The sequence below is a fragment of the Xenopus laevis genome, chromosome 1S, assembly GCF_017654675.1.
Source record: "Xenopus laevis strain J_2021 chromosome 1S, Xenopus_laevis_v10.1, whole genome shotgun sequence".
Lineage (NCBI taxonomy): Eukaryota > Metazoa > Chordata > Amphibia > Anura > Pipidae > Xenopus > Xenopus laevis.
In genome coordinates this window covers 97,678,173-97,692,653 of record NC_054372.1, presented here as the reverse complement: position 1 = coordinate 97,692,653, position 14,481 = coordinate 97,678,173, and the positions used below count along the sequence as shown (strand labels likewise).

At 38.5% G+C, this 14,481-nt stretch overlaps 1 protein-coding gene across 4 annotated transcripts in view; it reads right to left on the bottom strand.

Annotated features, from left to right (window-relative positions):
- Positions 1-8,834: 8,834 nt before the first annotated feature.
- The window catches only part of LOC108706915 (tropomodulin-1), a 29,544-nt gene continuing 23,897 nt past the window's right edge, over positions 8,835-14,481 (bottom strand). For 2 of the 4 annotated variants that reach the window (XM_018243719.2, XM_018243721.2), the window contains exons 9-10: positions 11,953-12,097; positions 8,835-9,609 (exon numbers count right to left, since the gene is read on the bottom strand). In XM_018243719.2, coding sequence (XP_018099208.1) covers positions 9,545-9,609; positions 11,953-12,097 — 210 coding nt within the window. In that variant the 3' untranslated portion in view covers positions 8,835-9,544. Of the gene's footprint in view, positions 9,610-11,573; positions 11,639-11,952; positions 12,098-14,481 lie in introns of all 4 variants that reach the window. The other 2 variants (XM_041579961.1, XM_041579962.1) reach the window with 2 other exon arrangements.

Genomic DNA, 14,481 nt, shown 5'->3' with positions numbered 1-14,481 from the left:
TGCAGTGGGAGAGGACTGCACCAGTGAGCTTTGTAGTCCTCACCCAATGGGATTTTTGATTGTCTGGCAGGCCATCAGTTTGGCTAGCTCAAAGGAGAATTCAACCCTAACGTTAAAAAAAAACCCTGACTCCCCTACTCTACATAGACCTCCCTCCTCCCCCAGCCTAAAGGTGGCCATAGACGCAAAGATCCGCTGGTTTGGCAACATCGCCAAACGAGCGGATCTTTCCCCAATATGCCATTAACAGGCATGGCTATATCGGGGGTAATCTGATTGTTCAGCCGTACGGCCGAACGATTAGACTACGATGTGCTATGGGCTCCGACGGGATCGGTCGGGTCAAAACGAAACCTGATAGATTGACCAAATGACCGATCTCCGCCGGACGAAAGATGTCGGCACACGCGACACACGATCCGAAAATCGTACAAATCCTTGATTCGTACGATAGGATCTGTGTGTCTATGGCCACCTTAAGTGTTACCCCAGGCAATTGCCCCTAACATTTTACTTACCCCTCGGTGCAGATTCAGGCATAGGAGTTCGCCTGCGCCATTTTCAGCCGCTTGGGTAACCTTCAGAATGAGACAGACGATTCGGTAATTTTCGTGAGTTTCGGCAAATGCACAGTTGTCACGATACAGAAAATTGCTCCAACTGCGCATGCACCACCACACCGGTCTCATTCCAAAGAGAAGAAGATGGCGCCTGTGAACTCTGATGCCTGAATCTATGTAGGGTGGGGGGGGGGGTAGGGTTTTTTTAATGTTAGGGTTGAATTCTCCCTTAACAATACATACAGTTGTGTTCAGAATAATAGCAGTGTGTTTAAAAAAAGTGAATAAAGCTCAAAATCTTTATTATAGCTTTTATTTCCATACACACAAATGCATTGGGAACACTGCATATTCTATTCCAAATCAAAACATGAAGACATATTCATCAAATTTGTGTTATTCCTTTACAGAAAGTGAAGAAAAGGGAATATTAGGCAGTTCCAAAAAATGTCTGTATTCATTCAAACATTCACTGTATAAACTGAAAAATGTTTCAAAATGTTGCTTTCCTTTGAATCACTGAAACAATATTTAGTCGTATAAACTGCATTTTTGATGTCAATCCCACACGTTTACTATTGAATAAAGGTCCAGGGATTTGGCTAGCCACTCCATAATGTCAATTTTGTTGGTCTGGAACCAAGATGTTGCTCGTTTACATGTGTGTTTGGGGTCGTTTCAAGGGCATTTCCTCTTCAGCATAAGGCAACATGACCTCTTCAAGTATTTTGATGTATTGAAACTGATCCATGACGATGCTATATGATAAATAGGTCCAATACCATAGTATGAGAAACATCCCCATATCATCATGCTTGTGCCACCATGTTTCATTGTCTTCACACTGTACTGTGGCTTAAATTCAGTGTTTGGGTGTCATCTGACAAACTGTCTGTGGCGAACAATCTTGCTTTTATCAGTCCACAAAATGTTGTGCCATTTCTCTTTAGGCCAGTCAATGTTTTTGGGAAATTGTAACCTCTTCAGCACGTCTTTTTTAAAAAATGGTATTTTGCTGGAGCTTCTTGCTAGCTTGGCTTCACATAGCCGTCTTCTAATTGTAACATTACTCACAGGTAACTAGATCTTCCCCGAGCTGATCATTGGCTTTTGCCATTTTGGCTATTCTACCCATTCCAATGGTTGTTTTCTGTTTTCTTCCATGTCTTTCAGGTTTTGGTTGCTATTTTAAAGCAATTGAGATCATTTTAGCTGAGCAGCCTATCATTTTCTGCACCTCTTTATATGTTTTCCCCTCTCCAATCAACAATTCAATCAAAGTACACTGTTCTTCGGAACAATGTCTGGAATGACCCATTTGACTCTTTTTAGAGAGAAATGCACTATAACCAACATGCACAACATTTGCTGCCTTCTTTCTTTAAATTGACACCTGTTTTTTCACAGGATGAATCACCTCACTAATTTAACTCTAAACTGCTGTTATTTTGGACAAGCTATTATTATTTGGAACCAACCTCAATTAATGATTCAATTACACAGAATCAGCAGCATGCATGTCATGTGTGTTGGTTTTCTATTACTCTGCTATATCTACTAGTAAATTATTTGCCATGTAGAAATATAATTTCTACCAAAAACAGTGAGTGATCAGGTTAGTGACGTTGAACTGCTCTTATTCTGAACACAGATGTAATTACAATGTGCAATTAGGAATGAGCTAGGGAGTTACCTTCTAGCCCAGTCTACTTTTCAAAAATGAGAATATTGGACAACAAAACTGAGGACCAGGGCCAGAACTAGGGGTAGGCAGAAATGGCACATTCTTAGAGCGCAATGGTGAGGGGCTCTACGATTCTAAGCATGTACCTCTTTTGCCTTCTCTAACGCAAGCCCTGCACCTCAGAATAATCTGATGGATAATGCAAGTTGTGCTCGACTGAGAGGAATGTCACCACTGACAATATTTTGTAGAATTTCATGGAAAAATTATGGCAGTGGGAGAGCCATGAACAACAGTGTATCGCTTATCCTGCTTGTTTAGATTTTCAGACTATGGACTAGCTGAAATGTAATATTCGTCCTATGTATGTGCCTGCTTTGTTACTTTAGGGTATTTTGATTGCTGCTATGTGCAATGAAGGTTTGTAACTGAGCCATATGTAAGCTGTAAAAGTACTTTGGAACTAGCACAGCTATGCACAGAAATGTCGAAACTGTGTGGGCAAATCAGCCTGTCACTGGCTGTCCTTGTTCCCATCCTTATTAAAGTGCCTCTTTATTATCCGCTGTTTGTACTGTAGCATTGCTAATAATACCTGATCCAGTATCATCAGAAAAGCTGAAAACCTCTTAATTAAACCTCTAACAGATTGCAGTGCTGGGTGGGATATAATATACCATATTCTCTTGATATTTCTCTGCTAATGGCCTTTGGATTTTAGGCTTTGCCGTTTCCCCACGTTATCTGTTAATTATCTTAACTGACATTTCTAGGGTATCTAAGGGTTACCTATTTATCATTAGGGCTTACATCCCATATAAAATTCCTAGCTGACAATAAAGAAAGAATGTAACTGTATGCAGCTTTTTTTTTATATATATATATATATATATATATATATATATATATATATATATATATATATATATATATATATATATATATATATACACATACATACATACATACATACATACATACATACATACATACATACATACATACATACATACATACATACATACATACATACATACATACATACACTCACACTCACACTCTCTCTCTCTCCAAACAGTTCCACACACCACTGGAGCAATTGACCCAGGTGCTACCAATTACGGCTGCATATAAAATCCAAAAAGTTAAGGTGCACACTGGGATCCTTTGTAGCTTTTAAAAAGTAAATTTTATTAAATACATGTTAAAAGGAGGTCAACGTTTCAATTTGTTACTAAGACCTTTATCAAGGATAAAGGTCTTGTGTGTAGATATTTCTAAAAAAATAAACGTCTCTGCCTTTTGCTGTGTCTTTAAAATACTGGATCCCTTCCCCTCTTCACATACATAAAGAATAAAAAAAATCAACATCATGCCTCCAAGGGCTATTATATATATATATATATATATATATATATATATATATATATATATATATATATATAATTTACATTCGATTCAGGATTCGAACGATTCCCTCTGCCTGACCTAGTGGCAGGGAGATTGCGTGACTTTTTGTCACAAAAGGAAGTAAAAATGTTTTTCCCTTCCCACCCCTTACTATTCGGTTCGGTATTCGGCCGAATCTTTTGCGAAGGATTTGGGGGTTCAGCCGAATCCAAGATAGTGGTTTTGGTGCATCCCTATGAAGAATATTACATTTTAATTATAATATGGGTTCATGATGCAGAGTACTGATGCATTCTGCATCCCCTGTAAAGGGGCAATAATGTCTTGATATTTCTCTATGGTCCTATATTTTACACAGAATCAAATCTGCGCAACATGGTGGTGTTAATAAAGGTACAGGTTTTATCTTTTATGCAACTTTTTTGAAAAAATGCGCAATGGATGTAAGGATTATCTAGCCATTGACTGGTGTTTCTGTAATAAAATTACCTGATGGTCTAGTGGTGCGGCGGCGTGGACGGCCGCCATGCCGCCGCGCTCCTGTTCCGGCCTCCAGCGCCGGCGCCATCTTGGTTCTCTAGGGCGCGCCTGCGCGCCTCTTAAAGGTACAGGTGCGCTGGCGCGATTACACCAGCGCGCATTGGCGCACGTTTTGGCGCGAAATTTGGAGGTATTTAAGGCCCATTCTTACTCCCAGCCAGTGCCCGTGATAGAATCTTGATTCTGGTGGTTCCTGAAGCCTTGTGCTGTCTGTTCCTGTAAAACTTGTATCTGTTATTCCGGTTTTGATCCCTGCCTGTTCCTGACTATTCTGATATCCGAATCCTGACCTTTGCCTGCATCTCGACTACTTTTCTGCCTGACCCCATCTGTTTGATTACCCGGTTTGACCCTTGCCTGCCTGACGATTCTTGATATCTGCCTGCCTCGACCCTGCCTGTCTGACGATTCTCTTGCCTGCTCCATTTGTACTGTGACCTTCGGCCCAAAAGACTTTCTACCTGCCGTGCCCCTCTGCTAGCCAGAACATCTCGCCTTGTACCCCTCGTTAAGTCCAGGTGGCACCCAAGTAAGCTGAGGGCTCCTCCCAAAGCCCAACGGTGGTCACACTACTGGTGAAGCCGAGACCAGGGTACTTGGCACCTGTTCTGGTATTGGGTGCCGGCCGTGACAGTTTCATTGTAATGAGTTTTAAGATGGCAATGTGAATACTTTTTTATTCTGTGCATGCATAAACATAAAAATCATTTGTCACCAAGGCCTGCAGCAGAGCATAGAGGCCCCAATTGGGCATTACTGCAATGCGGAAAGTGGTTATTAATGTTTGTTTATTTTGAATGAAATAAAACCATAATGAGAAGTAATCCCCCAGCAGTTTTTTCCCTGATTTACTTTTAATTGTCATGTAAAGGCCGTATTAAAGGGTCCTCCACCCAAAAGCTGAATCATTTACAAATACAGTATCATTTACTGTTGCTCTGCACTAGTAAAAATTGTGTGTTTGCTTCAGAAACCCTACTATAGTTTATATAAACAAGCTGCTGTGTAGCCATAGGGGCAGCCATTTGAAGATGAAAAAAGAGATAAGGCACAGGATACACAGCAGGTAACAGATAAACTCTGTAGTATACAATGGGATTCTTTAGAACTTATCTATCAATCCTGTGCTTGAATGGCTGCTCTCCACGGCTACAAAGCAGCTTGTTTATATAAACTATAGTAGTGTTTCTGAAGCAAACTCACTAGTTTCACAAGTGCAGGGCAACAGTACATTCTTTTGTCATTCCATTAAAACACTTTCATTTTTTGGTGGTACTGTTCCAAATATTTTTGAAAACTTATGGGGGGGGGGGTTAATTGGGCATTATGTTCTGCCACACTATCCCCGTAAATATACTTTTCAGGCAGCTGGCTCCCCTGTTCCATGACACCCACTAATGTTTTCAGCTTGTACATCACAGGCTAATTAAAAATGCATCCCCTTGTGTCAATAACACAGTGATTAAGGACAAACAATGCATAAAAATGTATCTAGACATTTGGTACATTTTTCACTGGTTGGATAAAGGGGATGGATAGTTGGGTGCATTTATATGTACATAGCCAAATATATCTCTTTGATACGTTTGCATCTCATGTCCCCAATATGTATATATATTCATTCTATTTTATTAAATTGGTAGGACTCTACTGAGAAATCAACAAAGTAATCTTACTAGTAGATTTGAAAATGACATTTTATTAGATATTTTTCTCAATTTAGTATTTCATGTAAACGCAGTAATAATGGATCTCATCAGTCAAACACATCAGGTAGAAATAGATGCTAGTAGCTAAAGTACAAAGGACAGTATATGCCTCAACTGATTGTACATAACAAGTGGGCTGCACACATAAATGTAGCACCCTTTGTAAAGTGTATTGGTATCATGCACACAGGCATTTAAATAGTAAATATGTTATTAGGAGGCGAGGATTCATTTTGCCACAATCAGGTGGAATGTTATCTACCTGAATGTCCTATAGGACAATTGGCCAAATATAATAGTAACAGTTGGTTGTGCACATAGATGGCCAAATTGCTCTAATTACTGGTTAGATCACTGGAGTTCAGTTTGGCCAAGCCTACATATTCTTACAAGATGTTGACCTTATACACAGAATTGGGGGTAGATTTACGAACCATCGAGTCTGAGTGTCCTTTTTCATGAGCATGTTTTTGCCAAAAATAAGAAACTCACCAGGTTCTAAGTGATGCTTATTTTATTTTTGCCACATTCAGCTCAAAAACCTATTCAAGATCAAGCCAAAGCAATAAACTGCAGAAAATGTGAATAAGGAACTTGTTTGCACTTTGTGCAATTGTTTGGCAGCAAAGCAAAATCATACATCTGCCTCTAACTTAAAGGAAAACTATACCCCCAAAATGAATACTTAAATAACAGTTTATATCAAATTAAGTGGCATATTAAAGAATCTTTCCATTAAGTGGCATATTAAAGAATCTTACCAAACTGGAATATATAGGAATATATATTTAAGTAAATATTGCCCTTTTACATCTCTTGCCTTGAACCACCATTTTGTGCTGCCTCAGAGATCACCTGACCAGAAATACTACAACTCTAACTGTAACAGGAAGAAGTGTGGAAGCAAACGACAGAACTCTGTCTTGTAATTGGCTCATGTGACCTTACATGTATGGTTTATTTGGTTTGTTTGTGTGCACCGTAAATCCTAGGATTTTAAAATGGCAATTTTCTATTTAGGATTACCCTATGGCACTTACTACAAAAAATATATTATTATGGAAATGGTTTGTTTACATGAAGCAGTTTTACATATGAGCTGTTTTATGCAATATCTTTTTATAGAGACCTACATTGTTCTGGGGGTATAGTTTTCCTTTAAATGAATTGTTCAGTATTAAAAGATAGATAGGCTGTACAAAATAAAAAAAATTTCAGTATAGTTAGTTAGCCAAAAAAATTGAATGTATAAAGGCTGAAGTGAGTGGATGTCTAACATAACAGCCAGAACACAACTTCCTGCTTTGCAGCTCTCCACTAACTCAGAATTAAAGTGCTGAAAATCAGGAAGTTGTGTTCTATTCTTGCTAGACATCTCAAGAGTCAAGAGTGAGTTTATTGTCATTTCATCCATATACGTTTGTACAGTACACAGTGAAACAAAACAATGTTCCTCTAGGACCATAGTGCTACACACAACATACAAAAAGTGCAAAAATATGCAACTCCTTCAAGACAGGACAGCATAGTGCAGGGACAGGACAAGACCGTGCACACTCAGCAGAGGTAATATGTTAAGTAAATAATGCTAAACATCAGACATGATGGGTCTATCATTGTGATATGATAGTAGTAAGAACATGATAAAGTGCAGATGTGCTCATAGAGAACAATTGTACAATGGCGTACAGTGGCTGTGTAATGTTGTGGTATATAGTAAGGTCAGAAGGAGTGTGTGTGAGAGATCTGTCCAGTCCCTGAGTATTCAGGAGCCTTATGGCTTGGGGGAAGAAATTGTTACACAGTTTCTGCTTACTCCAGCCTTTGTAGAAAAATTTTTGGCGAACTAACTATATTAGAAACATGTTTTATTTTTGTACAGCCTATTCACTTAGTTTTTATTATTACACTGAACTGTTCCTTTAACATATTTCCTTTTTTATGGCTGACGATCTTAGCATGCTTGTATGATGAGCTATGTAGGGGGTACACATATATCAAAAAGGTCATAAATTCGGTCAGGTATCTCTCAGGCCATGTAAAACATTGTATCTGGTCAATTCTCTGAGTATCATCCTTATTTCAAGTTACTTTTAAGCAGTTTAATGTATCTTCCAACATCCTAAGGAGGAAAGTGATAACTTCACCTTGGTCATATTTTCTATGTAGGCGAAATATTCTTCTGTGTAACAGTACATAGCAACCAGGCTTCTTACAACCTCCTATAGGCCTCACCTGGTGATCTTAAACAGGTGGAAAATCTCAGCGATGAGGACAGGCTGGCCAAGTAATGGTTGCTCACACTTGAGAAGAGGCACTTTAAGGATGATATAACTATGTATAAATATATAAGGGAATCATATAATAATTTACCAGTAGGTCTTTCCAGCTGACACAAGGTCACCCATTCAGATTAGAAGAAAAGAGATTCCGCCTAAATATTTGGAAGGGGATTTTTACAGTTAGAGCTGTGAAGATGTGGAATTCTCTCCCTGAATCAATGGTACAGGCTGATACATTAGATAGCTTTAAGAAGGGGTTGGATGGCTTTTTAGCAAGTGAGGGAATACAGGGTTATGGGAAATAGCTCATAGTACAAGTTGATCAGGGACTGGTCCGATTGCCATCTTGGAGTCAGGAAGGAACTTTTGGCAAATTGGAGAGGCTTCAAATAGAGTTTTTTGCCTTCCTCTGGATCAACTAGCAGTTAGGCAGCTTAAAATATAGTTAAAAGGTTAAACTTAATGGACGTGTGTCTCTTTCCAAGCTAACTAACTGTGTTACCAGGTACAAGTATGGCCTGACATCATTAGGGTAATATTTAAATATTCTGTTTATAGAATCGGCAGTCTGATAAGTCTATTTATGTGTATTTTACATGCGACCAGTGTTAAAGGGACAAGTTGACAACCAAAGACCAGAACAAAGGGCTGCATTTATCAAAAAACTATATTTTGTTTATCCTCATAAGTCATAACCTTGTAGAATGTGACTTTCATACAGTATGTTATTAGTAATAATGGCATGAGGTTTAAGCCAAGGACCAACATAAAGGGCTCTTTTTAAGTGCATAAACAATTTTCCCTTCTTGCTAGCCCTTGTCATGTATCACACTGCCCATTGCATATTAGATATACATATTTAAGCAGAATCAAGGACCAGTGAGAATGTATTTTGTCTCTGGCCAGATTCCTATTGGTGTCTACTATGTTTTCAAGAAAATGTTTCATTAGTAGCTTGCAGCAGACCTTTAAGAACAAGTTATGCCACTGAGAAGCAAACATATATGATTAAAGTTCTTGGGAAAAAAATATTGAAACATAATGGCTTATGTACTTAATACTTGTGATCAAATGAAGAACCTTTGGATTGATCCTCTGCAAGATGTCTCAGCCTGCAAAAAATGTGTAGGTCACAAACAAAAATCACTGAATTTCACAACACTGGCATTTTAAATCTGGTTGCTTGAGTTGTAAATGTTAGTTGGCACTGCGGTGATCCATTTATGCATATGTAACATCTTGAGTGTAACAGTAGGTACAACTCATTGTTTGTGCTCTAACTTTTCTCAACAAATTCCACTCTGGCACAAAGAATCATTGGAAGTGGCCCTGCGATATGGTGCAGACGCCTCCTTGACTCTACACCGCAGTTCGGCATTTGGGATAGATTGGTCCATCCAAGTCAGCCAGCCTCCTCTTCCTCACTGGCAAAAAAAGGAAATATAATAAGAGAAGTTTAGGTCGTGAGACTAAAACAGAGTCTATAAATATTGTAACAACAATGAAAAACATGATACATGGCCTAGCAGCCTTTCAGTGAAGTCAACAGTCTTATTGTGGGGGCCTATCCCCTTGCCCACTCCAAACACTAAATGCTGCCACTTCTGTAGCTAACTGCTTATTAGACCTAAGCAAGGTCCCTTTGGATGTCCTTGTAAGAAGAGTAGTTTGGTTTTCCTTTTATGGATAGGTGTTTCAGTTTCGTCAGAAAAGGGCAGTAACCCCTAAGCTTGGCCCTAGAATTCCCCTGATGTTTCCAACAGAGAAAGGTGCCCGGAGGCTCCTAAATTAAGATGGATGCAAATAACATCAAGGGTGAATGTCTTAGGAACCCAGAACCATGGCTACCTGGGACGCCAAGAGCATTTCCAGACAAACAAATAGGTCATTATGCACTTTTGTATATGCTTGGCATTGACTTACAGTTAACCAACCTCTTTCATCTGACTGACCAAATAAGTAGTATTAAATAAATAAATATATAGGAGTATGTACAGGAGTGAATTCTTCAAGGGTCTGTGAAGCTTTTGGGTTCATAACATACATGGAGAGCCACATGCAAACTCCTACTCTAAACTCCTCTATAGGTTCTGTTTTTTTTTTAATAGATTTTATTTATGAATTTTAATTATAACACAATACAAAGTAGGAAAGGGAAGACAGGAAAGCAGAGAAGTCATGATAACAGTTGCAGAGTACTAGGGCATTACGGTATGTACAGATTATGTCTATTCATAGAAAATGACAAACATACACATATAAAAGTCGTAAATGAAGTTATATCGTGTATAGCTCTGCAGAAAAGGGTAGTACAGCACGTTTACATTATTCATAGATATTGATCAACAATGTCCTCCAGATTGGCATCTAGCCAAGGGGCCCACATTTTGTCATATTTCCATGGGCATCTTTGAGCTTTATAAGTTCTAAGGGAAGAACTTGGTGACATTGGTGGACTAGTGATTTCCAAGCAGGCATAGGTTTTTGGAGTAGATCAGCAGGGCCTATACTAGTGATCTAGTCATGACTAGGGGTAGTATATCATCCATTAGTCTGGGAAGCAGGGGTCTTGGAAGGTAATTTCATTAGTCATGAAAACTACCACTAATCCAAAAGACAACCAATTGGGGACAGTTTCAAATCATGTAGTAGAATGCAGCACCTCCACCCACACATTTAATACACAGTCTACCTGGGTTATATCCCATTTTATTTCCAGTCTACATGGAGTAATATATATATATTTGGTGGAGAATGTTAATTGATAATGACATAACGAAGGAATTGCCCACACCTGCCCATGAAATAGCATTTGAATCAATGGTCCAATTACTTTTGAGGCCCTGAAATGAAGGGATTGTGTTAAAAAGGGGCTTTAGTCAAATTTTTATGCAATCTTTTTGTTCCACCCACTGAATTAAAGCTGAAAGTCTGCAGTTCAACTGCATCTGAGTTATTTCATTTAAAATTCATTGTGGTAATGTACAGAACCAAAATTAGAAAAAAGTTGTCTCTGTCCAACGATTTATGGGCCTAACTGTATATATTTCAAAATCTGACTGCTGGGAATCAAGAGTAGTGGGGAAAATTGTACTCACAATTGATTGGACAGACCATTAGTACTGTGCTTCCACATTAGCTTTAAAGGTAAAAGCCTCCTTCAGCTTTAATTGCTTGATGGAGAAAAGCTTTTACAACTACTTATGTCAAAATGTGATTTAAAAGCTGCAGAGATGTACACATAATAAATAAGGGAAAATATACTGAAGGTGAAAGCAAGAATTACAGCAAAGGTTTGTAAAGAGCCAGAGGGCAGCAGTCTGGAGCACTGCCAGTGGCATAGAGGTGAGGTGAAGCCAATAGAAATGTATAGAGATTTTATCTATACTTATACATCCTCCAGATCCAGAGCAGAAAAGTTGTGCCACGGCCCATCAGTTCTATGCATACGAGCTGTAAACAAGAGGGGGGTCAGAAAGTATATAAGTTGTCTTGTCAAAGCAAGCTATACCTATATATTTTATATTTGCAAACAAATGAGTGTCCACCCTTTAGTTGGACAGGGAAGCTAGTTATTTTTTAATAAATGTTAAAAAAATAAAAAATATCTCTGTAATGTAATCCACAACCTCCATTCTTGCGTTTTTATAACTCTTGGGCAGTGCTAGACAGCTGCTGTAATAAGCTCAACTAGACTCTACACCTGTATGGACACCTCTGCACTCCAGTAGCACAGATCTTCAGCACCATGTGTTACTGCTACATACCAAGGTCATTATTGTTCATCATGGCATTCGATGCTCGAAGTCTGGGTCCTTGCTGAGTAAAATGATAGCCGAATTTCAAAAGGGTCGAGTTTTTTTCCAACATGCTTGCTATTTCCATTTCTACTTTGTTGCCGAGAGGCTGGCTCTGTTTAAAAATTGAAACAAAATGTAGTTAAATTAAGTTTTACATACTTTTAAAATGACTGAGAACAAAATCTATAAATATTGCAACTGGTATTCAACAAACGGTGACATGTACACATGTAAACTAGGTGCAAGTGCTAGGAATGTAAAACTGTGTTTTAAGATACAGACGAACCCCCATTTTACATTTTTCAGGGCACTATGAAAAAATTACATAAAATCAGGGAAATGTGTTAAAGTAACTTTTTCTTCAAGTACAGAAAGGATATAAGCATAGGAGTCCGTTTTACTTTGAGATACAATATTTACTGTGTTAATAACAAGGGTTAAGCATTGCAGCATTAATGTTACACTATGGGGGAATGTGCAAGGCCTCTCTGTCCAGGCCCGGATTTGTGGAAAGACCACCTAGGCCCGGGCCTAGGACTACAGGATTTTAGGGGGGCGGCATGTTGCCCAACCACACCCACATTGGTTCAACACTGGGGATCTGCTGGAGATACAATCATTTTTTAAATTTCCCATGTACCAATCCCCATAGCTCCAGTCCACATGATGAAAATTTGCACAAAAAAAGGGAAGGGGACAAGGGCGACGAACAGACGTGGGCCTAGGGGCGGCCACTATGTAAATCCGGCCCTGTCTCTGTCAGTCACATGCACAACCTAAAGCAATAAGTGATTGGTGCAGAACTGTATGAGGGGCAGACTAATTGGAATTAACCATTTACAGGCAGAACCATGGCTAAATATACATCTGATTTGTATTATAAGCCTCTTTCTTTCACAAATAATAGCATTCACAGAAGATGTAAAATCCAGAAAAACGTTACTTAAAATCAGGGAAATACACCCATTGAAATGCATTATAAATTGGTGGGACCACAAATAAAAAGTGTAAAATGCGGGGAAACCTAAAATCAGGGTAATTAAAATCTCATTTCACTGTACATACCTTATTTTAAAGATAGAGTAACACCAAAAAAGCAGAAACTTTTTAAAGTAATTCAAATATAATATATTGTTGCCCCACATTGGTTAAAGTTATGTGTTTGATTTAGAAAGATAACTATATTTTATATAAATAGGCTGCTGTGTAGCCATGGGGCAGCCATTTAAGATGAAAAAGGAGAAAAGGCACAAGTTACTTAGCAGATAACAGATACGCTCTGTAATAGAATACAGTGGGATTCTGCAGAATGCATGTGTTATCTGCTATGTAACCTGATCCTTGAATGGCTGCCCCCATGGCTAAATGGCAGCTTGTTTATATAAACTATATATAGTTTCTATAGCAAACACATCAATTTTACCGGTGCACGGTAACAGTACATAATGATATAATTAGTATAAATCACTATGATTTGTTGGTGCTACTGTGCCTTTAAGTACTCAGAGAGAGAGCAAAATATGAGGATGTGGCTAATTATTTAAAATAGGGCAATGGCCCAGGGTGCAGCACCTGCTTTTGTGTCTGCAGATAGTACCTTTATAATGTGCAAAATTTAAGAAGGTTATAAATCATTTAGAGCCCACTAAGCATACCTGTAAATCGAATCAACCACAATCATTATTCTAACTTCTTATTGTATTACGTATAATCAGTTTAACATTCTCTCATAAGTGAATAAAAAAGGGATATTGCTCTACGGTGTAGTATTCAGGAAAATAAAATACATTGGACTTTAAAAGAAATCAATATTTTAAGTTACAAGGGGTTCCCATGGCCAAATAGAAAAACAAAGTTTCCGTTTAAAGGAGAACTAAACCCTAAAAAACGAATATGGCTAAAATACCATATTTTCTATACTGAACTTATTGCACCAGCCTAAAGTTTCAGCTTCTCAATAGAAGCAATGATTCATAATTTCAAACTTTTAACAGGCGGTCACCATCTTGGAAAGTGTTTGCGGCACATGCTCAGTGGGCTCTGAGCAGCTGTTGAGAAGCTAAGTTTAGGGGTCGTCTTAAAATTATCAAGCAGAAAATGAGGTTGGTCTGTAATATAATCTGATGTTACAGGACTGATTGATGCTAGTTGCACTGGTTTCTGTGCTGCCATGTAGTAATTATCTGTATGAATTACTAATCAGCCTTATATTGTGACATTTCTATTCTATGTGTACTGTATATTGTGAGTGGGTCCTTAAGCTCAGTAAGTGACAGCAGTACAGAGCATGTGCAGTGAAACAGCAGAAAAGAAGACGGGGTGCTAGAGGGGCATCTTCAGATACACATTTCTTCCCTGCTAAAGGACTGTGGTTGCCTTTGGAAGACCAAAACATTTCTAGCCTACTTCTTTAGTTAAGCTCTACTTTTCCTTTAAGGGAGTTTTACACAGGTAGCAAAGGCATGAGATGACTTTGTTATCATTATAATAAAAACA